The sequence below is a fragment of the Falco peregrinus genome, chromosome 1, assembly GCF_023634155.1.
Source record: "Falco peregrinus isolate bFalPer1 chromosome 1, bFalPer1.pri, whole genome shotgun sequence".
NCBI lineage: Eukaryota > Metazoa > Chordata > Aves > Falconiformes > Falconidae > Falco > Falco peregrinus.
This window is the reverse complement of record NC_073721.1, coordinates 87,695,737-87,719,928: the sequence shown is the minus strand read 5'-3', so window position 1 is coordinate 87,719,928 and position 24,192 is coordinate 87,695,737. Positions and strand designations below refer to the sequence as shown.

The 24,192-nt window shown below is 41.3% G+C and overlaps 1 protein-coding gene across 2 annotated transcripts in view; it reads left to right on the top strand.

The window, feature by feature from the left end:
• The first annotated feature begins 3,727 nt into the window (after nt 1-3,727).
• Nucleotides 3,728-24,192, top strand: part of TTC7B (tetratricopeptide repeat domain 7B) — a 144,651-nt gene continuing 124,186 nt past the window's right edge. The window contains exon 1 of one of the 2 annotated variants that reach the window (XM_055812635.1): nt 3,728-4,037. In XM_055812635.1, coding sequence (XP_055668610.1) covers nt 3,917-4,037 — 121 coding nt within the window. In that variant the 5' untranslated portion in view covers nt 3,728-3,916. The remainder of the gene's footprint in view (nt 4,038-24,192) is intronic. The other variant, XM_055812625.1, reaches the window with a different exon arrangement.

Here is a 24,192-nt window from a genome sequence, read left to right as displayed (position 1 = left end):
ATTTTGCTGAACTGTATCTTACCAGTTTTCTTCTGCAAAGACAGTGTGGAGACCCTCTTTACCTGCTATCCTATGGGCATCACTGTGTGGGACAACAGTTTGAAATACAGTGGGAAAGAGGCTTACCATGAGTGTAACAAAATGGAAGATCCATGATTAGATCTTACCTTGGTTCTTCCCTGAAGTTAAAAGTAGCCAAAGCATTGATTTTAAATCCTTAGACCTGTGAACAAGACTGGAAAGTTTTGCACTGTCACAATAAACAGGAGAAACAGCAAACTATGGTATTTTTCTTCCCATTTTGTGTCCTATTAGTTACTACATGTTAATATAGGATAGCAACTTCACTGGCAATATAGCTTTGTGAAAATACACTTGTGGAATAAGTAGCAATTCAGATAGAAATACTCTATTCAGCTTATAAACACCAGTGAAGTGTGCTTTTTTTTTGATTTGGGGAGATGACTTTTTTTAAAATGTGTAAATATATGTATTTGTGATGTGGAGGATACTTCTAGAAACAGTATGACGTAATTAAAATGCAGTATGAAACATTGGGCTAAACCAATATGATTTTAAATATATATTACTAGTTGAGTGATACTCTTTGTTGCCCTTTCATTGGTGATGCCAGTTCCTATTTAGTATAAATGAGCTTGGAAAGGATTTCTTTGGGAGTCTGACTTTTATCTTTTGCAGCACAATTAGTAATTAAACTTCAGATTCAGCCTATCAATAGTAATGACTGTTAGCACTGTCATTTATTAAAGACCAAGAATTAACATCAAGAGATTTCATACAATAGTGAAAAATAAGTATTTGCCTGATTGTACAGGCATACATTCCTTTTAGTATCAATTGCACTGTCCATTATTTGACAAGTGCAGTATGAATTGAATCAGCTTGAAAGCAACAAACTACAAAAAAGTCCATTGTGAAAGGGGGAAAAAAATGCTTTCCAGGTTCCCAGGTTTTCCTGAATTGTTTTGTGTGTGACTGTAACACTCAAACAGCAGTGAGGGCTTAATGGTTTACAAAATATTGCACATTCACAGATGTGACTGTTTATCTTCAAGAAAATGAACTGATCTAAGTACAAAACCTTGAAATACTTACTATTTTGATAAAGCATATTTCAGTACTTATATGACTGCATTATTCCTTGCTATGAGGTAGGGGTGGCAGGTTTTATAACGTGTGTCATCAAACTGTTGATTTTATGGACGCTGCTCAGTCTCACTTCTCTTTAAATTGCATTTTGATATTCTCAAAAAGGAACAAAGCGTCACTGTGAGATTAATTTCTCTAACAATTTTCATATGGTCTGATACAAATTTTATAGAGATTACTGGCTTCAGTAGGAATAGAGAACTCTGCAGTTACCTTGTTTCACTAACAGTGTTATGCTAACTGAAGAACAACACTTACATTCCAGTATAATATTTGCTTCTATAATGTTTGAGTTGTGCTCTTCACTGTAGAGAAATTACTTCTCACATGAATGCATTTTTGGCCTGAAAATTTTTGCACTTTGCATTTAAGAAAATGGCAGACGGTAGTAGAAGTTAAACATGATTACTTTAAAAATAGTATTTTAATTGCATCTCTTTGATCACTTGCAAATAGAGTATGTTTAACATCTTAATAGACACTAAAAATGTTGATTTGAATCAAAAGATAAATTGATAAAATAAGGACTTGTGCTGGGGAAAAGGTGCCTTTTAATTCTATTTTACACTTTGTGGAGATAAACCAAGGATTTTTGTGCTGTCTTCTCTAACATATTTCCCTCAAAATCATCTTTCTGTGATGTAACCTATAGAAACCGAGGGGGAAAACTGTTGTCATAATTAGCACTTTGCTTAGCAGCTTCAGACAAATTCTACTTGGGGAAAAAATCCCAAACCCCTGGCCGGTGTGGCAGACTAAAACCAGAGTAGTAGATAAACTTGCATATTAAACACTTTTGCTGTAAATAGTGGAAAAATGCTTGCCATTAAGCATTGATAGCCTTTGACACAAATTAGATGTTAAGCTTTGACTAGCCTGTTCTCTCAAGCCTCCATACCAGTGAGCTGACTTCAGCAAAGCTGTTGTGAAAAGTTTTAAATTTTTTTCATTTTTTTTTTAGAATAAAGGAAAGCTAGAACAAAGGTGAGGTTTGCTTCCTACCACTTTAGCCGTGAATAGTGTTTGCCTAAGAAGCCAGAAAACCTCACTGTAGAATAAAAACTAATGATCTTGGAAGTTTGCGTGCATATTTTTTTCTCTCATATGAGTCCCTAGCATTCTGTTTGACTATGTTGCCTTTAAAAATGCAAGTCCTTTTTGAACTGGTTTTTCTGATTCCTTGTTATAGAATGTTTAATACCTTTGTAGAGATTAAAATAGTACTTTAGTCAGTTTATATTCACTATAACTTTTACTTTTTTTACCAGTTTTAAACCTCCATCACTTCTGTTTCTCATAGTTCTGTATGGAGTGCTAGCGCAGACAACTACTTTAACAGGTTTATTTTCACGTTCCCAGAAGTATCAGAGCAGCGAATTGGTGTGTTGCTGTGTATTGAAAGTTCCTGTTTCTTCAGTCCAAGCTCATGAAATCAAACTGAACATCCCATCGTTTTTCTTACTGCCCTGTGTTTGGGAGGATTGGAGTGGGAGAGATGGTGTAAGGAAAAATGGTTGACCAATATATCTTAAGTTACTTTTCTGTAATTTAATTTTACATCCTTTTCAGACACCAGGTATCTCTGTACCTTTGAGCAAGCCAGTTATCTCCTCTTAATAAGCAGAGTGTTTCTCGCAGAGTACATGTATGCTGCAGTCTGTGCCAAGGGTTCACTAAACAGGCCCATTTCCGGCAACCAACGCTTTGTTTCATTTTGAAAAATAAGTGGCAATTGACAAAGTATGCAGGATCAGACTTCGGGATCACTTTTACGCTGTTCATTCCAGCTCAATTGCTTTATATGATTATCGGTCACTTACAATGGCATCTTCTCCGAGCAGTCTTAGGTGCGTGCACGTTCCGTTAATGTTAAAGCAGTTTCCCCATTGTTCCAATGCATTTGGAAATACACTGATTCTTTTTGCATAGCTGTCTTGCTTCAGGAGTAGTAGCTGGCAGGATAACGTGCCTGATGAACTGTTAGGGAAATATTTTGATACTATTCTTTTGCTGGTAGCATTTACTGAATTGATGTGTTCAGTACTAACAAAATGTGCTAAAATTGGTGTGAATAAACACGAATAATCTTCATAAGCAAACGAACTCTTCAGAAGTTGAAATATTAGTTTTTATAGTCTTATGTGTAAAAGAATGAGTAGTCACGAGATCAGAGGTTTTGAATTATCGTTCCTTTCCTGCCTCATTTTTCATTTAATCGCCTTCACTCCCCAGTAAGACGCCATGCTGTGAGCCGTTCGGCGTTCTCTGATCCCTACACCGCGCACTGGCAGAAAGCGCTTCCACCGATTTCTTCTTTTGCTGTTGCAGTAGGCGAGCTCCGCTCCGCTCCCGCGCTGCGCCATCGCACCGCTGCCGGCGGGGCCGGGCCGGGCCGCTCCGCTCTTTGGAACCCGCCCCCCTCCCGCGGGCAGCCGGGCGGGCCCTGCCCGCGCACAGCCGCGGCGGACGCTGCCGCCTCAGGCCGCGGCCACGCCCCCGCCGCCCCGCCACGCCCCGCGCCGCCCGGCGCCGCCCCGCCCCGCGTCGCCCGGCAGGGGGCGCCACGCCCGCCGCTCGGCCGCCAGCGCGGCGCGGGCCGCAGCCCTCAAGTTCCGCCGCTTCGGTCGCCGCCGCTGCCGCCGCCCAGGCGCCCGGCGCCGCCGCCGTCCTTTCCCGGCTGCGGCCCCAGCTCCTTCCCGCCGCACCGGCCCCTTCCCCCGCCGGGGCCCGCCGGCCCGGCCCGGCCATGGCCACCAAGAAGGCGGGCTCGCGGCTGGAGACGGAGATCGAGCGGTGCCGCTCGGAGTGCCAGTGGGAGCGGATCCCCGAGCTCGTCAAGCAGCTCTCGGCCAAGCTCATCGCTAACGGTGCGGCGCGGGGAGGCAGGCCGCGGCGGGGAGGCGGCCGGCGGGGCTCTCTTACGCCGGGCTCGGCAGGTGCAGCCGGGCGGGCCGGCGTGAGGGGCCTGCGGGCCGCCCCGCGGTGCCCGGGGAGGCGGCGGGGCGCGAGGGCCGCTGGAGGGGCGTGGGGCGGGTCGGGGCGGCCCGGCCGGCGCGGCCCCGCGGAGCAGGAGCCCCGGGGCGGGGAGGCGGCGGCGCCCAGGGCCCGACCCCGGCGTGCGGGGCGCCTCGGCCGGCGGCCCTGGCAGCAGAGCTGGGGCGCTCGCCCCCGCCTCCAGCACCCCCGGCGCCGGAGGGAGGCCGCGCTTCGCCTCGCCGGCGGCGGGGCCGTGTGGATTTACGTCCTGGGCTGCTGAGCAGTCCGGTGCCTTACCGGGAGTGCTGCGGCTTTGCAGGCACACACACTGACAGCGTGCATAAGGCTCTGAATGCCCTTCTAGCTGCTGTGCACGGCCGGAGCGTCTGTGCCCAGCCTGTCCTGTGAAGGCTTCTGTCCTGTGAAGGCTTCTGTCCTTTCTTGAAAACGTACCTCAGCAATATAGCGCGGCTTCGTTTATTTTCTTGTGAAAACGCCGAGTGGTTTGCTTGGCTCTCTTGGTTCTTACCTCACAAACTTTTAAACGTTTAGCTGAAGGAGGTGGAAAGCAGTGCTTCATGCTGAGGTATGGAAGTGCCTGACAAACGGGAGATGCAGGGAAGTCCTCTTTGGCATGGATGCCTTCCTTCTGTTCGTGAGAAGGGAGGTGGGGATGGTGCGTGTCTTTCTGGGCTCGCTCGTTTGCTTGAGGTGGAGCCGGGGGTATTTTTCGAGAGAAGTCAAGTCTGCAGAGGCAGAACGTGAGGTGAATTCAGAGGTAACAAGTTAACAGAGAGAGATGATGAGGTGTAAGGTTGGTGTCACTGGTGGTATGTTGCAAAGGCAGCGATAGCTTTGCATGCTTAGCCAAGGAAGAAAACTGCGTGATTCAGCTCTGTAGAAATACAGATACAGGAAAAGTCGGGATCAAAGTAAAGAGAAGAGAGAGAATTTAAGAATAAATGGCTGGCTAGTAGATAACCTTACACGCATTGGCCTTAAGAACAACTGGGTGATGATCCTGAAACACACTGGTATTACACTAACTAAAAATAAACACGAGTGAAAAGATGGAAGGTATTATGTTTAGTTTTAGGACGTGCTTCATTGGGTTACAGACTATGAACAAGCTAGAGATCAATTCAGGCCAAGGCAAATGTTTTTTGGCTGTCTGGCTGAGAAGTGTGTTCTTCATAGTTTTAAGATACGCTAAGGTATTTCAGACAGGTAGGGAGAGCTAGGCGGAAGATGTTATTGACAGTTCGACTTAAATTTCTCTGACCTGAATACTTTTTACCTAACAAGCATATCGGAGAAGATTGTGTAGTCTGCTTAACTTCACACTTAAGTGACTTTCCTATTATGGTAACTTACAGATTCTGTACCACTCAAAATACAAATTATTGGAATATTTCCTGATCTTTACAGCACGGGAAAGCGTCATATGTAGATGTTGTTTCTTTCTGACAGCACAGGAATGATTAAGTCAATGTTGATGGTTTCCAAGTTCTAGCTGAGAACAGTAACAATCACTAGGCTAAGTGATCATAAGGGATTCTTTCTTTTGTGGTGGATTAACACAGGAAGAGAATAATTTATTGAATGAAGTACCTGCCCCTGCTGTTGAGAGTGTCTAAAACTGTAAGTTTTTGTTCTAGATCCTGGCGTACCTAACAGTTTGCAGGCCACGGTTATCAGCTAGTGAGACTATGAAGGAGAGGCAATGTCTCCGTTCCACCTGTGAAGAGAGATATGAACTGAAAGGCACTCTAATGCGTATCCACGTTGTTAGTTAATCTGAAGCAGTTAATTGAAGAAAAAGTACTCGGAACTTTACTGCTTACTTCTGTAGTAATGTTCAGTTTTACAAATCAGCTAGGGAATATATAACATAAGATCTGGTTTTTGGCTGAATGTGTACAGTATGTCATAGGAGTGATTTAAAGGTCTGAGAGGAAGAAAAAGAGGGGAGACGATCTTCATTCTGTCCATGTATTGGTGTGTAGGGAACTGGCTCAGACTCTTGAATACTGGAGCATTTTAGCTGAGGATATCAACGTTGCTAGGAATAAGTTTTATTGCTCTTTGAACACAGATGGGAAAGAGTCCTTTGGGGAAGCCCTCTTGTAATCTCTTCAGTCTTGCACTATTGCAAAAGAATAGATTGTTACTTCACCAGGACTTAATTACCCTTCTGTTTGGAGATGGGGTTTAGAGAACTTGACAGAAATTTTAATGGGCTGGATTATTATTTGGGCTGTCTTGCATTGATAGAGTATTTTCTAGTATCAAGTTCCCATCCCTTTAAGCTTGCAACCCAAATTAGATGAAGGAAGAAACAGCAATGACAGCTCCCAGGACGAAGGTCTGTGTGGATGCATAAGGCAATAGTATATACTTCTGGAAAAGTGCATCACTTGAGAGGTGCAGTATTCTGCGTGGACTTGGTTATTGTATTGCTTATTCTGTTCTGCTGGTGGATCCTGTCTACTCCCTCGTAGAATTACGAGTCTGTATAAAACCTGACAGTGGATCAAATATAAATGACAGTTTTATGTAGGATTTTGAATGCACAAAAATGACACTTACTAGAACTAATTTCTGCATCTGATGGATCTTATTTGAAAGGCTTTGTGAGCTTACTGAGCTTTAAGGTAAAGAGTGAAGACAAATGTTAATGGATTGGTCACCACCTTTGGTATTCCATAAGTAATAGCCACAATTTGGAGCATGGAAGGTGTGTGCTCTGTGTCAAGCTGGTGACTTGCATTTTTTTTCCACAGAGGATAGATAGATGAAAGAAGGTTCTTTAACTCAGAATTGTCAGGCACTTACCCATTGCATTTTCCTGCTTCAGAACCAGGATTCAGCAGCAGTGGTGAGACTCAGGCCATTTGTGCTCAAATCTCCATTTGAGCTCTTGCTTCATCAGCACTCCTGTAAGAGATTGGGTCAAAGCTGTTACATGCAGGTGTGGTGGGCTGGCCTTGGTTAACAGCAAATGCCCACTCAGTTGCTTAGTCTCTCCCCTTCCTTAGTGGGGCAGGGGCAGCAAATAGGATGAGAAGACTTGTAGCTTCAGAGGAAGACAGGGAGATCACTTAGTAATTACTGTTGTGGGCAAAACAGGCTCAACTTGGGGAAAATTAATTTAATTTGTTGCCAGTTAAAATAGATTCAGGTAGTAAGAAACAGAAAGACAGACATGAAAGCCACACTTTTCATCCCCCCTTTCCCAGGCTCAACTTCATTCCTGTGACTCTCCCCATGTGGTGCAGTGGGCAAAAGGGTTACAGTCAGCGCGAGGTGGTTTCTTTCCACTGGTCTTTCCTTCTCACGTTTTTCCTCTGCTCTGGCGTGGGCTCCCTGCTGGCTGCAGTCCTTCAGGAAAAAAAAACAACCCTGCTCTGGCACAGGCTGTCCATGTGCCGCAGTTGCTTCAGGGCATATCCACCTGCTCCAGCTTGGGTCCTCTCTAGGCTGCAGGGTTGGATATCTATCTGCTCCAGCACAGTGGAGCACTTTCTCCCCCTCCTTCTTTGACCTTGGTGTTCCCTTTGCTGTTTCTCACTCCTTCTGTTCCCTCCTCCTCCTCCCTGTGGCATATTTTGCCCTTTCTTAAATGTGCTTTCCCAGACGTGCTGTCACCATGGCTGAAGGGCTCAGCTGTGCCTTGCTGTGGGCCTGGTGGACCTGCTGGGCCTTGGACAGGGCAGCCCTAGGCCTCTTCCCATGGGGCCACTCCTGGAGCCCCACCGCTGCCAGCACCTTGCCGTTTACACCCCATACAGTAGGATTTACAAAAATTGTAGCAGCTGGCGTAGAAATCATCATGCTGCTCTGAGGTTCACAAAGATGTGGTCGTTGGCTAGCCTGGAGGCTGTTTGGTTGCAAGAAAGGTGCTGTCCTGAGGTGTTCACATCCTGTGTATCACATCTGAAATGGAACTGAGAGAAACCCCAAGTTGTTAGAAATAAAGCTCTTTCCGTTGATGAAACTTTATGAGTGTTCTCAACTAGTCTAACTAACAGGAAAAGGCTCCTTGTAAGAAAATGATATGAAGAAATTTTGATTTGTTTGTTGAATTTTGTCTGATATTGCTGATGAACAGCATGGTGGCAAAGCATGGTCATGAGAATTAGCAAAACTGCAAGTACCAAATTAACTTGTTCACAGATTATTGGAAGAGGTAAAATAGTAAATGGTGAATATCTGAGATTAATGAGAATGTATTTTTAAGTGTACCCAGAACTGGGAAGCATTGGCTATGTGATTCTTTTATATTTTAAGCCAATCTGAATGGGCTTTATTTAATATTTATTAAATAAAGGACTTAATCTGTAAGACAACCATGTACAACTTCATTTGGAAAACTTGGTTGGCATCAAAAGCACAGTTGTGTGAATGAAATACATAAGAGAGAGATTTTCTCTGAGACCACAGTTTACTGTAGCAGTCCCCAAAATAACTGGTGATGACCACAACACTCTGGTATTAATGATCACATATACTTTAATGTTGAAACTTATGAAATACCAGTGATGATTTTTTTCAGTAAGTTTATCAAAACATGTTGGTCTTACAGACAACCATTGAAGTGTTCAGGTTTATGAGGGTTGTGTTTTGAAACCTCTCTGCTACAGTCTTAATGAGAGTATTGTGTCATTCATACCTTTGGGATTTGGGATTCTCAGGGTGCCTGGAATTCTGTGGTGTTTGAATGATAATTTTGGAAGCTAGCAATGACATTTCAAAGCTGATTGCAAGTTAGTCGTGAGTTTTTGATGAAACAGTAGCATCTCGAAGGAAGCAGCTACAATGGACTTAAGTATGAAGGTTGTGTCTGCTCAGAGAGTTCCCAGGACATTAGTGCTCTAATGCTTTCTTTCCTTCCTTTGAAAACACAGTGAGGAAACCTCAGGTCAGTTCAGTGGCAAACCTGAATGGATAAAATAAAGAATCCATGAATTTCCACGGGTATTTCCGGTCATTCATTGTTTCTGTAATTGTAACATGACCTTGCTCAAGTTCAGTGAGATGTGTGGCTCTGTCTGAAAAAGCACTGAGGAGGTGAATTATTATAGTTCAAGCGAAGTGGAATGATGTAGTTCTGTAGAAACCTTAGCCAGTATTGCATTACTGGGGGAAGAGAATGCATGCTCTGGAAGTTTGCAGACCTGTATGCTGCCAAGAGCATTGTGACCTTACCATGAAAGCAGAATGTTACCAACAGGTTATCAAGTTTGGTGATGGAGATACACTAGCCTTTTAACACACTGCTTTCTTACTAATTTAATTTCTTACTACCATTATATCCCATTTCTGTTTGTTGCTCTTTTGTTTTGTGTGTGATCTTTTCTCTGACTGCCTTTCCTCTCAACACCTTGTTTCTATAGTTCCTTACTACTTTCCTGCTATTTAACATTGCAGAATAAGGGAGCAGAGAAGCAAACCCAAAGGAACAGGAAGTATTTTACGTGTCTGTTTTTTGTTTATCACTTTCTATGCTACTTCTTTGCCTGGACATAAGTAGCAGGAATAGAAACATCTTATCAGTTTTCCTTTGTTTTGCTCCCTTGTGAAATACAAGACCTCAGATGTATGGTTAAAGCTTATTCTTAGAGTAAACCAGGGATTTCTAAACCTCTTAGGACTCATGCCCTACTTAGAAGGTGTTTATCAAATTTGTTTGGTTTTTATACATACAGTGTGTAATGCAATTTATACATGAAAGCTTTCTGAAGAGATCTACCTCTCTACCAGAGAAGTTTGTAGACTGTGATGTGAAATGCCTTTGCATTTCGACAAAAGTAGAAATTAACTCTCTTTTCATTTGATTTTTGTTTTCCTTCTGTTGCGTTCACTATCGTATTTAAAGAACAGGCATACTAAGGACAAACATTTTTCTGGATGAAGGCCAAAGATGGTGACAGTACTAAGATGTGTTATCTTATTTTTTGACTGACAACTTTGATTCTTCAGATAGCCAGGAGTGTTACAACAGTGTAAGTGGTGATGTAGGTCTGCTGCTTGTATTCCAACTGACTTTTCATCTGGAAGAGAAAATGCTAGCATAGTCAATATGATCTCACAGGTAACCAAGCTGGTCTAACACCTTGCTGCTATTGCATGTAGGAGCTCTTCCTACCTTCCCTCAAGCTGTTCCTTCTCTATGGAGTGTCTCCCAGTTATGTGTTCCTGGCCTCTCCCTTGTGTTTATGAGCACCAGAGGTAGGATTTACTGTGCTGGACCAGCAGAAAACTCTGTGCTCCTGTTTCTGGGGTTAGCTTCTGCTGGCTTACTGAGCTGCTTTGCCTCCCACAGGGGTCTGAAGAATGTAACAGCTAGTGGAAAATGAACAGTGGCAGCAGCCAGTGAAGGGCAAAGGCGAGGGGAACTTTATTCTTCTCCTGTGAGCAAGCATGTAATTGGTCTAAGTGGAATGAACTAAGTACTTCTGGTTATTTGGAGCTTATGTCTGCTTGCATTTATAAGGATACTGCTAATTTCTAAAATAATTACATTCATAATACACATCTCATATGTTAATGTTAGGTTGATTGCATTCTGTTGCTTTGTTTGAAAGTCACAAGAAGAAATGGTAGCCTGACTTATCAGTGTATATATGCTGGTATATGTCTGTATTATAGCTGCTCTAGGTTCCTTTAACCTAACTTGAAGGGTTAAAGGTTAGTATTAACTTTTCTGTAGGGAAATAAGTTCATTAGCATAAACTCAGGTTCATTGATACTGCTTCTGTTTGAGTTTTATTTGCATGGTAGGAAAGAAGGCACAGAGGGTCCTTAACCACACCAGATGTGGGCCATTCTCTTCCCTGCCAAATCTGGGCTGTTCCTGCTTCTCACAAATTTGTCTTCTAAATAATAAGAATTTAGAATTTTCTCTGCACTGAACACAATTTAATTGGTGATCTGATGAGGAGAGACCGAAGACAATAATTCTGTAAAAAGCAAAGTGGCAGGATGTTGAGATAAATTGGAGAGGGCAAGGATATCTGGCCAATAGTGCTGTGTTTGTTGGTAGCAAGACCTTTCTTTCATCATTGGAGAGCATTTGATCTCTGCTCCAGGCACTGGAGGAAGAGTGCTGAATCTTGGAATTTCTCTGGTGTCAGCAAATGTGTGGCAGAATGCATAGTGGCAGTTAGTAAGCTGCTCTGATCAGAGATGTTATCAGTTGCTCTATTGCTTCGGGAGATGTATGAGTTTCTGCAGGTTCCCACCCCACTGATGATCTGTGTGTGGTTGGTGTGATTCCACTCAGAATGTGTATGCATAGACAGAAATCCTTTACTGTAATCTCACATTATCTTCAAGAAAAGGGAATGCATGAAAGGTGGTAGGCTTTTTTTAAATGTAGTTGTAAAGTAATTTTAAATATCCATTTTACAGATTTTGCTACAGCTTTGTAGTGTGGTGCTGTTTTTTCCAACAGGATTGTGATTCATTCAGTTCACAGAATAGACTGGTCTCTGGAGATAGAGCTGTAAATTTGAAGGCCAGAATCAAATATTTCGTCAAGTCATTCATTCTGTCTTTATAATTATCTTGATCACTGCCTGTGGAATTACCACGTAAGAAATATGTAATATTGTAGTAGGAAGAAAGCTGCTTGCCTTAAGCACTCTTTACTAATTGCGTCACCCATATTAGTATTCTGTAGAGATGGCATATTAACAATGATTAATCAACAACTTGAGTTTTGATACAGCTGCTCTACAACAGATGTTTCTGGTGTGTGACATGTAAAGGGCAGTAAAGCAAAGGAAGAACTTTGAAGTATGTGCTTGTATTTTCTGGAAAAGAGGGAGATGATCAGGATCTGACCCTAGCAGATACTTAGGAGCTGTTTTTTTGATAATGAAAGTAGATCCTGAATGTTTAAGCTGCACTGAAACAAAGGAGGAAATAAAAGAGGACTTCCATGTTACAGTATTTGGCAAATGCTGCTCCTCTACTGTTAAGTTCCCTGTGTAAGCATTTAATCTGAAATTAATCTGAAATTGTGAATCGTTCTGTTTTGGTTACTCCCTTGGCTATACGAATTAGAGTTTCCCCTTTATTAGAATAAAGGAGTAGGCTTTTCAGCCTTGAGCTTGTTAGGTGCTGGACCCCTGCTGCAGACAGCTGCTTGGGGTGCTGACATCCCGAGGTGGAGGGTGTTGACAGGTTTCACAGAAGACTTATCTGTTCTTTTCCCAAAAGGAAGTGTAAAGATCCTTCATTTCACAGAAAGTGGGTGGGAAATCCCTTTGGCTCCAGACAAATCCTGAATGCAGCTCACCTGAGCCCAGTAACCTGTTTTATCTCCATAAAACTTTTGCAAAGGCAACGAAGATATGAAAACACCAGCAACTTCCAGGCTCTCCCCTATTTTTTTCTGCAGTTAGTTATGTGAACAAGTTGTTGCTTATCTTTCAGCTGTGCCTTGTTTCAAATTCAGGTTTGCCTGGGCTTTGCTTCCAGTCATGCTTCTGTTTTTCTTTTTACTATTTAGTTACAGTCTGTACCTTAATGGGGAGAAAATGCTGTGCATTAATCCAGGCTGTGATGAGATTGTTTTAGAGCTGGGATTAAGGACTGGCAGAAGTAGGGGACCTACTGCTTTTAAAACAGGTGATAGAATTAAAAAACCAAACAAACAATGAAGTTGCTAAAAGATGCTTTCTGTCTTAAAACTGGTGGTTATGTCCCTGAGACTATCATCTCTGAGAGTGACGTGTAGGTTACTGCCTTTAGGAATTTACTTGGGCTTTCCCAGATGCAGCTGGCGGGGTGGAGAGTGTGGGGTGCGGGGCGGGGGGATGAGAAGAGGCTGTTTTTTGTGAGTGACTGGCTTTTGGAAATCCTAGGGAAGTGCATGATCTCCTCTTCTGGGGAACAGAGGCACATCTGTGGTTTTCATCTTGAGCTTCGGGTCATCTCATAGATGAAAAACTTCCCTCTTCTGACCTGATAATTAATCACTGATTAATACGGAGAAGGGAGTGAATATGCGAATCAAAACCTCTGGATGGTGAGGTTTAGGAGTAAGGAAGTGTTCCTGCTGTATAAGAAGTTGGCAGAGTCACAGAGTCAGGATTTCTTCAGTCTCTTATTTCTTCTTTTTTGTCAGCTATTTTGTTTACCTTCTTGGGAGAACAAAAACTGGATTCCATTGTCATCATCTGTCAAATTTGCACTGTGTTGCAATGTAGCTGTTTGGTGGAACATGGACAAGAGCCATTGTCCCCATGACATGATTTGGTTTTTGCCTTCCATCTACGTAGTCTACAGTCTGTTGTTGTTGTTAGTAGTGACAGAAGAACTGGTTTGTCCTTTGAGAAACAAATCATGGCAGGAAGCAAGATCGAAAAGAATTCCTAGATATCACAGTGTGTGCTTTTCCTGTTCTCCAAGTCACTCTTTGATCTTCTTTGTAACCTAAACAAAGCGTACATGGAAAGAAGCTAAATTCTGATCGTTCTCCCCCAGTGTGGTTTTACTGGAACTGTTCCCAGTTAAACACACAAAGATGATCGTGATCCTGTTTCCCACACTTTGTGCTTCCCAGGCTTGGGTATGACCTGCATTCTTATTTATTAGTTTTACATTGCATTTGACTGAATGGGCCAAGTTAAATTCAAACATTAACCATCAATAATCTAGATAATACATTGTGGCTGTCCAGGCTTGATTATTTACTGTTCTGATGGTCTTAACATTTCACAAAATTTGGGAGGTTGAATATATATATTTCAAAAAGCCATAAAAATAACATGATTTGAAACAATTGCTGCAATTTTCTGTTCTTCTTAATATATGCCCTCATAAAATAAATCTCTGTAGTAGTGGTACTTTGGTAAAGTACATTTGCATATGCACAAATAGTCTGGGAAGCCTGTATTTTTCTTCAAAGTGAGTTTTGGCTGTTCAGCAGGAAAACTGCCTAGATACTGCATAGCTGCACAGTAAAAGGGTGCCATGCCTTACAGGGGCAGAGGAGTGAATGACCATGTATAATTAAGGGTGTTAATAAGTAGAATTAAGTTTCTTTGAGCAGGTGACTGTTTTCTGTTTCTGGTTTTACATGTGTATTGTCTGCATCAGTCTGCAGCCTTTTTGCCAGTAGTGCATGTTGGGCTGCACATGTTCTCTAGCTACGCTTCTGCTGTCCCCAGAGACCTGACTGGACAAGATCCTGGGCAACCTGCTCTAGCTGATCTTGCTTGAAGCAGGGGTGTTGGACTGGATGATCTCCAGAGGTTGTTTTCAACCTCAGCCATCCTGGGATCTGTGAATTCTGGCTACTTAGTAGTCAGTGTTGGAATCATAAGTGACATCTCTATATCCATATATTGTTTTTCTTTTCAGTAATGTAAACCTTATATAAATCTAAGATTAGTTTTAACATTCATTTTCATTTAAGTAACTTCTGCTCAGAGTTACTTGAATGAGTACTTGGAGACTTCTGCTAATACTCCTCTTCAGGTACAGCCATTGCTCTTAATAACTGTTACATGCATTATGAACAAAGTAAATGTCTCTGTTTTAAGTGTATGGCCAACTTGTTTCCAGTTAGAAAACAAGTTTTATGCTGTTTCTGCCAGATGAATATGAAATCAGCTCTGGATCCAGGATTTCCAGATCCTCCTCTGGAAGAAATCTCCATTTCAAAGTGGCCTTCTAATGTTCTGTGGGATGCTATAAGATTTTTCTCATCTTCAGCTGATTTTACAGAAACTTTACTCTGAAATTTTTGCCTGGGTACTATGTGGAGCAGTTGACCGCTTTGTGATCCTTCTTGGTGCATCCCACTTCTGGATAAAAATTCCTCTGTTTTTTAGATTTAGGTGTGATGATAATCCAACATGTTTCAGGAAGTCTGAGGAAAAATCCTCTCCAAGTAATGCAACATGCAGCCCTTCGGGTACTCTGAGTCTTCAGTTTTACCTTTAGAGAGTAAGACTTCCAGGGATTGAGTAGGAGGAGTTTCCTTTCTCACTCCCAAGCTAGTTTCTCTCAGGAAAGATTTGAAGCACCAGAACGGGGATTACAAGGCGAGTCTCAACTTGCTGGAATCCTGCACATAAATTTATGGTCCCGTTGGGATGATGGAAATATCATACTCGTTGTCTTTACTCCTTGACCCTTTCCTCCCCTGCTTTTTTTTTTTTAATTATTTTTAGTCCTGAGTTAAGATGTGAGGTTTTTATTTCTTTCTCTTTCTGGAATTCAGTATGGGGCAGGTGAAGCAGCAGCGTCGTTTTTTCTTACAACTCCATGCTTCATCTAATTGATCTCACCTCATGCAGTATCTTCATTTGGAACTAACAGTAACTGTGATCTTTTGACTTCAATGCATTTGGACAATTGTGCTTTTTAAGAGTCTGAAATATGTTACCTGAAATACTGAAGATTTTGGTGGAGAGTGGGTGAAGTGATACAACATGCTTCTAAATCTGTTATCTGCTTGCTTACAAGGAAAGATTAAGTTTGTTTGGCCAGTCACCTCAGGTTCTGTAGCTAGTTTGCTCTGTTTCCTGTTCCTAAATACCTCCTATACAAATTCAGATCCTCAGGGTTTGAGTTTGAGCCTCTTTGCTTAAATCTTTGTGGCAGATTTTATCCTAATTCAGCACATTTTGCTTGCAGCTGTGTATCTCAGAAAAGAGTGCAAAAAAGTACTAAAAATGCTTTTTTAATCTATGACATTTGGCATACAAGGAAGAAAACAATGGTTTTCCCCATACTTTCTCACATTAGATCTTGAGCTGTCAAGGCTCCATACATCTTTGTTAGCACAGGATCATGAGTATTCTTGCCAGTGTACACAGCAGTAGGACATGAATGTTTCATTGCAGAGGAACATCTTGTGCATGGAGCCTTGATACCAGGAACAGGGTTGTTGACAGTTGTTGCCACAGAGGTGATAGCAGCTATGCTATCTGTGAGAGGAGTGCTTGCATTGTGGCTTTCAAGTGTATCTATATATAATTATCAGGCTTTTTAAAAAAAATGTTACATTTTCTGCATTAATATTAGGAACACTTGAGAAACCACATAGGTAGTAGTTGTGGCCTAGATAACCTTCAATGTTTTGCTTTGTTTTTCATCCAAGAGAGACAGAGCTCCAAATCTGTATCCTGTTTGAGCTTGTTTTTTGTTGCTGGTTTGTTTTTTTTTTTTTTTTTCTGTGTGCAGTTTTGCCATTCTTTCGTTTCTCTCCCCTTCTCCCTAAGCTTACTTTTAGAAAGGAATTTAGAGCTACATATTCCTGTCACCTAGGCTGCTAACAAACCCTGGGTTCTTCAGCAAATGCCTGGAGGTTGTGGTAGCATTCATTAGGAAACTGATTATTTTGTATTTTAGCAGGTGATGCAGTGGATGATTCAAGATGAACCATGTTTTTAAGCTAGTAGTAATAAATATTCTTCATCATTCTTGAGCCAAGATAAAAGAAGATTAGTCCTCTGTTTTAATTCACTGTTTTTCTGCGAGTAACTGCTTCAGATCCCAATAGCGTGGTAACAATTTTGCTTCAAAAAGCAGATGTTAAAAATCAAGTAGCAAAGCAGCTGTCATTATATTTTTAGACACCATTTTACGAAGACATGTCATCATGTGCCCACCCTGTATTTATGCCAGCCTTTATTCTTATTTTGAAGATGGTTAGGGTTGATCCATATTGCAAAGAGGGATATCCATGCCTGCACAACTTTCTTCTCAAGACATTATGTATGAGTGTGTCTAAGCTTTCTCAAAGCTGAAAGAAAACAGCTTGCATGTATAGAAATGTCTGGGTTTTTTGCTTTTGCTTTCAGTGCTAACAGAAATGGATATTTTACCTAAAGTATCCTTCATTTTATCTTGCAGTTAGTTCCAAGGTGCTCAGACTTGTTGTTTATTATAGGCAGGTGGATTATTTCAACAGTACTATGATGTTGCAGAAACAAATGGGCAAGCTAGGCTGTCCTTCTCCCGTTAAGAGATGATTCTGCAATACAGTTGTGATAGAAATTGTCAAATACTTCCTAACTTTGCTAAGTAATTGTTGATGAACTCTTCAGTGGAGGAATGGATGAATAAGAGGGAGTCTTTCCTTTCATCAAGAATTTTATATTTATTCGTAACTATCTCAATTTTCCAAAAGTGGGAAACCAGTTTTCATGGTATCGCAACTGTTTACTAACAGTTCTTTTTTTCCTTTGAAACATCTGTTTAGACTGGCTGAAACAATGCTAGACTTCAAGGTGTCAGAAAACTTTACAGAGTTTAAATCTGTCTTTATAAAGTGTCTTACAAAAGAATATAATCTAGATCACTCATACTGTGCTGGAAGAAAAAGAAAAGCAATTTCTTTGCAAAAATTACATGCGTTATTTCAGGATGTCTTTAAGGGATAGCTAAAACTGATTAAAAACTCTGCTATATGGTTTCATAAACAGTTTCTTTCAGAAATGTCCACATAATTGGAATTTTGTTGTAAGCACTGTGGAGGCTCAATCTTACTGGCACAGAGTGGTTGACATGCCTCGGGCCAATGCTTTCTTAATAAAGTGCTCTCTCAGTCATAATTTGATTTAAAAATTTGTTGCCAATGTCTGGCCCCAACTGGCTGACTTAGCAGATGAGTGACTCAGTAAATAAGAAAAGCCTGCTTTGCAGTAGCTTTTATGGTTTGCATTCTGTGACCTGTTGTCTTTCAGTGCTAGTCACCAGCAGCTGAGCGAGTGCAGCGCTCCTGTGATGAAAGCCAGTCTGACAGTCTAACTTTCTCTGATGGTGCGGTGTCTCATGATATATAGCAGTGGTACAGGGAAAGGGTGAGTTGTACTGTATATGGGTGACCTAGAAGAACACCTTTTGTTTTGATGGTTAATCTGATCTGTGTGTAAGTTTCAGTTTTTGTTTTCTCCTCTCCCACCTTTCCTCTGAAGGGAAGTATGTGTAATACATGCTGCTGCACGGTGACTGTCCCTAGCTAGTGTATGGATCAGCAGCTTCTCTAACTTGCATGGATGATGGGAACAAAATATCTGGGTGCTGTAGACTATCTGTCTCATCTTAAAGGTGTCTGGATAGTTTCAGACTATGCACCAGCATGAACTTAAGGCTTTGCTTTTGCGTGTGTCCTGTATTTAGAGACAATGTCTTATTTTCTCCAGTCGTTGTCAGAGAGAAGAAACTTAGCTTAGGTTGCAGAGGGGAGGATGACAGAGGAAAGAGAGAGAGAGGCTAAATTAAATTTTCCAGAGGTGGCTTCTTGTTTGTTTCCTCTTACTTTCCCCAGTTTGAGAAATTCTGCTGTGTACAAGAGAGGAGTAACCTTACAAACTTTCTGCGGAATGTTAGATCTCTGTCTATGCCTGTCTTGTTCTACTGTGTTCCCACAAATGGGTGAGCATTAGAGCTTCTAGAGCTGGTCTTCCTCTTTCTGTGGTGTAGCTGTTGAGCGAGGGGAGTATGGCTATACTCTGCTCTTGCATGTGCCAGTGCTGTTCTTTAAGTGAACCAGGTAAAGTGATTATTTGCCCCTTTAGTAATAGGGATGATTTCAGCACTTCGTTTTAAGAATCCTCATGCCTCAGGGAATGCATTTTCACACTTGACAGTGCAAGGTTTATTTTCATTTTCCTTAGTGTCTAACCTGTTCTTGCAAGATATGCGCTGATCTATTGTAACCATCCAAACTAGTTGTTTCATATCCTTCCATGACAATTTAGCAGAGTATATAAACAAAACATCTCTGGAGCTGGTGTGCAGTCTAGCTGTGTTTTACAACTGTCTCCATAAGGATCGATCTCCTGTATTTAACTTAAGAAATGCTTGTTACAGGAGTATGGGTGAGAAGAATTTTTGAGACTTACTTAAGGAATGCATATGAGAGGGAAGGCATGCATGATACTTTCCTCTTTGGCACGTTTGAAGTTCTGCTCTTCGAAGTGTTGAAGAATGTCAATGGTAGACCTCACTCTTTTCATTGCAAGCAGCCTTGATGATATTCCCGCTCTTGAACGAAAGCACTTTTTTTAGAGTGTCATTTGGAATCCTTGCTATGTTTGATGTTCGTGTTTCTTTCTTGGAAATGAAGTTTGCTCAGTGAAGCATTAAACTGAATAAAAGGAAAGAGGAATGTTGCTTGTTTGGTTTTGATGAGTACAGATCAGGAGGGAAGTATCTACTTGCACGTCCCTTAAAACTTACAGTTGGACATATTTTACTTCTTTTTAAGTTACCACTTAGTTTTGATTTTGCTAATTGTATTTTTAATCTTCATTGTCCTTCTCCGAAGTAGTTCATTACTATGGTGACCTCAAGTGTTATTTTCAAGGCCCACTCTCTGGGCTTTTTTTACCTTTTTAAAGAGGCTTGTAAACAAAAATTGTGCATTGGGAGCACTCTCTGGAGTCTTCTGAATATTATTAGTAAAATACCTGTGCTGAAGGGACCCCTCAGTGACCTGTTCTTTGCAAGGCAAATATCTGCATCCTGTGAACATCTTCTGAAGCACAGTTTTGTAGGTTTGGAGCAGGCCTCTGATCTCTGAGACCCTTTCACACAGCACATATGAAACTCCTTACACCAAAGACTAACCTGCTTTGCATTGGTGGAAAAAACCAGCTGTCTTTTCTGTGCACACAGTTGGTTTCCAGCGACAGAAGAGTTGCAGGAAGTGCAGTCCTACAGAGTGTTATGCTAAAACTATCTTTGAGCAGGGTAATGTTGGTCATAATATCTGACTTTACTATTTGTTTATAATAATGCTGTGGCTATGCTAATGAAATATGGAATTTGGAATAAGGCTGTAGATTTTGTCAGTTTAATTCTTGTGGAGTCTGCAGCTTGAAACTGAAGCTATGCAAAATGTTGATTTTTATCAATTATGATAAAACTTCTGTTTGAAGGAAAAGAAAACACGCAGAAAATTAACAAAATAGATGCTGAGTACCTTTAAAAATAAAGAGATCTCATTTTATCGTATTGCTTCTCTTGGAGAATTTGCTTTATTGCAGCAATTGACAGTTTTCTGTACCATTTGTGCTTTTTAGTATATGTATCAGTGCTTGCAGAAAATCTGTTGATATTGATGGAAAATTACTCCATTTGATGGAAAAGTCTCATGAAATGAAGCATTATGCCCTGACAGAGGATGACTCTGTTGGGCAAAGGGAGCATATGCAAGTCTCTGATACCCAGGTGGGATGTGTCAGTGCTGAAATAGCTGGACAGTGTCACTGCAAGGACACAGTCATGTTTTTAGAGGTCCTGGTGACTGAGGGTGATTCTTGATGACTAGAAAAAGGCACATACGACCATTTGCAAGGTCGAGAATGAGAATCTAGGGACTACAGGTGGATCAGCCTACCCTCACGCCCTGGGAAGATTAGGAAGCATATCCTGGAAACCAGCTGGAAAGCTAAGGAGGAGATTTGGATCAGTTGACATGGGTTTATCAAGGACTAGCCAAGCAGATAGCTTTTTGAGACATGACTGACTATATGGATAAAGTAGGGACAGTGGATATTGTTGGCTTCAACTTTGTCTAGACTTTGGACATAGTTCCCCATAGCATATCTTGTTAAAAATACAGGTGGACTAGGAGGTAGGTGGAAAACTGGTTGGGCTCAGAAGTTTGATCACAGGTTAAAAAGACACAAAAACCAACAAACATCTGTGATGTCTTAGAAGTGGAGCCTCTCGGGGTTGATACTGCAATCAGTACTGTTTAGTGTTTTTCTTGGTGACTTAGACATTGAGAATGTACCCTCAATGGTTTTGTGGATGTTAGAAAACTGGGGGGAGTATATGGCTGCTGTTTAGAGTGATCTCAACAGGCTGGAGAAATGGACTAATGGCAAAATTCATGGAGTTGAGCAAATGCAAATGCCATGGTACTGTACTTGAGAAGGAATAGCTGTAATAGTATAGTCTGTGGATCAACTGGCTAAAAAGCAGCTTTGCGGAAGAGGATCTGAAGGTCCTGGTGAATGACAAAGGGAGTGTGAGTTGGCAGCAAACCCATGCAGCAATGAAGACCAACTGCACACTGCGCTGTATTAGCAAGAATGTAGTCAGCAGTTTGAGAGAAATTATTATTCCCTACAGTTTGTCACTTGTGAGACCACATCTGGTCCATGAGACCGTATCTCATCTTGGGCTCCCCAGCGCAAGACAGACATTGGTATAGTAGAGCTAGCCCTGTGGAGGACCACCAAGATGATAAGGGGGTAAAAGCACGTGACCGAAGAGAACCAGCTGAGAGTGCTGCATTTGTTAAATCTTAGGAAGGGAAGACAAAGAGGGAATCCTACTGCAACCACCTCCCACCCTCACCCCCCGCCTCGGGTATGGAGGTAGCCTCTTCTCAGAAATGTATAGTGAAAGAATCAGAAGCAGTGGACAAAAATTGCAAGAAAGGAAATGTGGAGTGGATAGCAAGGAAACAATTTTCACACTAAGAACAGTCAAATGTTGGAAAAGGTTGTCTGGAGGGGTTTTTTAATCTGTGGAAACGCTCAAAACTGAGTATGATCCTGTGTTGCCTGCCCTAATGTTGAAGTATGTTTTGAATTTCTTTTTCTTCACTTTTAAAATATCTTTTATTTTTCTTCTTTGCTGATTCAATTAAAGAGTACCCACATCAGTGCAAATTGCTTCAAAAATTCCTGGAACTATAATATTGTGATTGTATGGGAACAAACTGGGTCCTCGTCTACTTTTATTTTGTCACAGGATTTAAGATTTCAGGTATAATACATTAGAAAAAAACTTAAAATGATAGGTGTTTTTTATAGCCTATGAACTTGAAAATGGTAGTTGTGCAGGTTACAGATGAGTAGCATGGTACAGGATGATGAGCTGGGTGCAATAAAACGGAATGTTTTTGGCTGGCTCTCTTCCTCTTCTCCAGAAGGCAAAGTGTAGTTGTTTGTCTTTGGCCAATCTCAACCTCAACCCAGTCTTCAGGCAGGCCTGTGGCTGTGGTGGGAGGCAGTCTGGGGTCTCTGGCTTGGGCCCTTTCCTAGGGCAGTGCAGTTGACAACAACTGTCAGAGCTGGTGGCTGCTGCTGTTACAAGGTAGTAGAGTGATGGAGGCAGTGGGCAAGGTATTTCAGAGCTTGGTGTTGGTCCCTCCAGGTGCTTATGCTGAGAGCATCTACTGCCCCTTTCCCTGCTTTTTACTGTGCTCTTATATAAAGTATGGGTAAAACTCATGCTGTAGTAAAGAAATATTTGTTTTGTGTTTATTTTCTAAGCGTAGGAAGGACTCTGCAAGCCATATTAAGTCATAAACAGGGTCAATCCTGATAGATCAAGTGGTAAAGGCCTCTTTAGCCTGTTTCCTGCTGCAGCTAACAATGGGTCTCTTGTGCATTACCAAAACAGTTCTTATTTACTGTAGAACCTTCTCATTCTAGTTCTGTTCATAAACGTTAAATTTCCAGTGTGCAAGATGATTAGCTAACCTTCAACGCAGTATACCCTAAGGTGTATCTAAAATACTATAGTGTACAACCTTTGAGCCTTAATGTTTGTCAGAACTGAAGTTTAACTGCTCTTATTTGTTTTGTTAAAATGTACATCATATGTTTGAGATGAAAACATTTCAGTGAGACTATAAACTGATCAACTTCTTTGTTAAGGGATGTACAAATTGTATGATAGGTTTACTGATGCATGTCAAAATGTGCCATTTGCCATTGAATAGGTAAAGAAAAACATTTTTTTGCTTGGCAATTAGTGAGTAATAAAATGTCAATGTTATACTATAGGTGTATTATCAAGTGGTAGTAATATTTTAATTTTTTTTAACTGGAAATTGTGTGCATTTAATATGTATTTGAGAGATGCCAAGTGTCATGTTGTTTTGAAATGTCTCTGAAGTAACAGTGTACCAGGGAGATACTTTGTTTTCCTCTTCCTTAGCTTTCAGAGAACTGACATTTTTGGCTAGCGTGTGTGGAATCTGTATCCAGAGTGCATTGTTGTGGTGAGGATAAATTGAGCAGAAGGTGCACTGTTAAGCAAAATAAAACACATGTGAAGAGGCATAAAGCTGCTCTTGAAAGAAGAAAGTGCATGCAGAAAGTGACACTTCAGATTATTTGGTGTTGTCTGGTGTAGGGATGAGATGAGTGTAGCTGAAGCGTCAGGAGAAACTTTGATGGGCAAAGGAATGGAACTGCTACTGCAAATTTGAGATTGATGAACTTGACAACTATGATCTGAAAGGCAGCAAGTTAAGCAGGCTGGCAACCAGGCTGCATCTGTGGTGTGGCTTGCCTTCATCTGGACCCTGAGAACTTTCCCTTCTGCAGCAGTGTTTAAACAGTAAAATGTAAGTGAATGATAGCTGAGAACAAATAAATGTCTAAATTACCATGGATATCTTTCCCAGAACACCAAATAAAAAACATAAATGGAAAAATAAGCACTCCCTTGATACTTTTGCTATTTGTCTGGTCTCAAACTCTGTTGAAGAAATTGTGGTTTAAGAATCAGCAGTTAGCTGGAGGTTTTAAGGAGAAAAAAATAGGGGGTTTTGTCTTAATACTTGATAAGACATATTACAGGACAGCACTGGTCTTTATAGCTTGCTGTACAATGGCATTGTACATGGCTTATATACTACTCCAAATGACACAAGGCTGAAATTTGTTGTACTTAAACAGCCAGGTAATGCTGATGCATTTATACAGCCTGAGGGAAAGCTTTGCTACAATAACACTGACTTTTGCATGTCCTAGTTTTTCTGACCCTTTACATAACCTCTAAGACCAGTGCTAATGGTTATAGGGTGGTGAGCTTTTTTCTGCTTTTTAGTTTTTGCCTTTCCCCATTTAAAAATCTATTTTATTTATTGTTAGTTCAAATTTTGGTTATTCAGCCATTGTTTGTGAGACATGACCTGGTCTTTTCAATTTGCACATAGTGAGGCGATAACTTTTCCAGCTCTCTTCTCACTAGAGGAACTACTCAATGTGTTTCAGTAAAATAAGTTCAGTGGTCCTGGATAAGGGCAAGGTAGAGGATGACCAGATT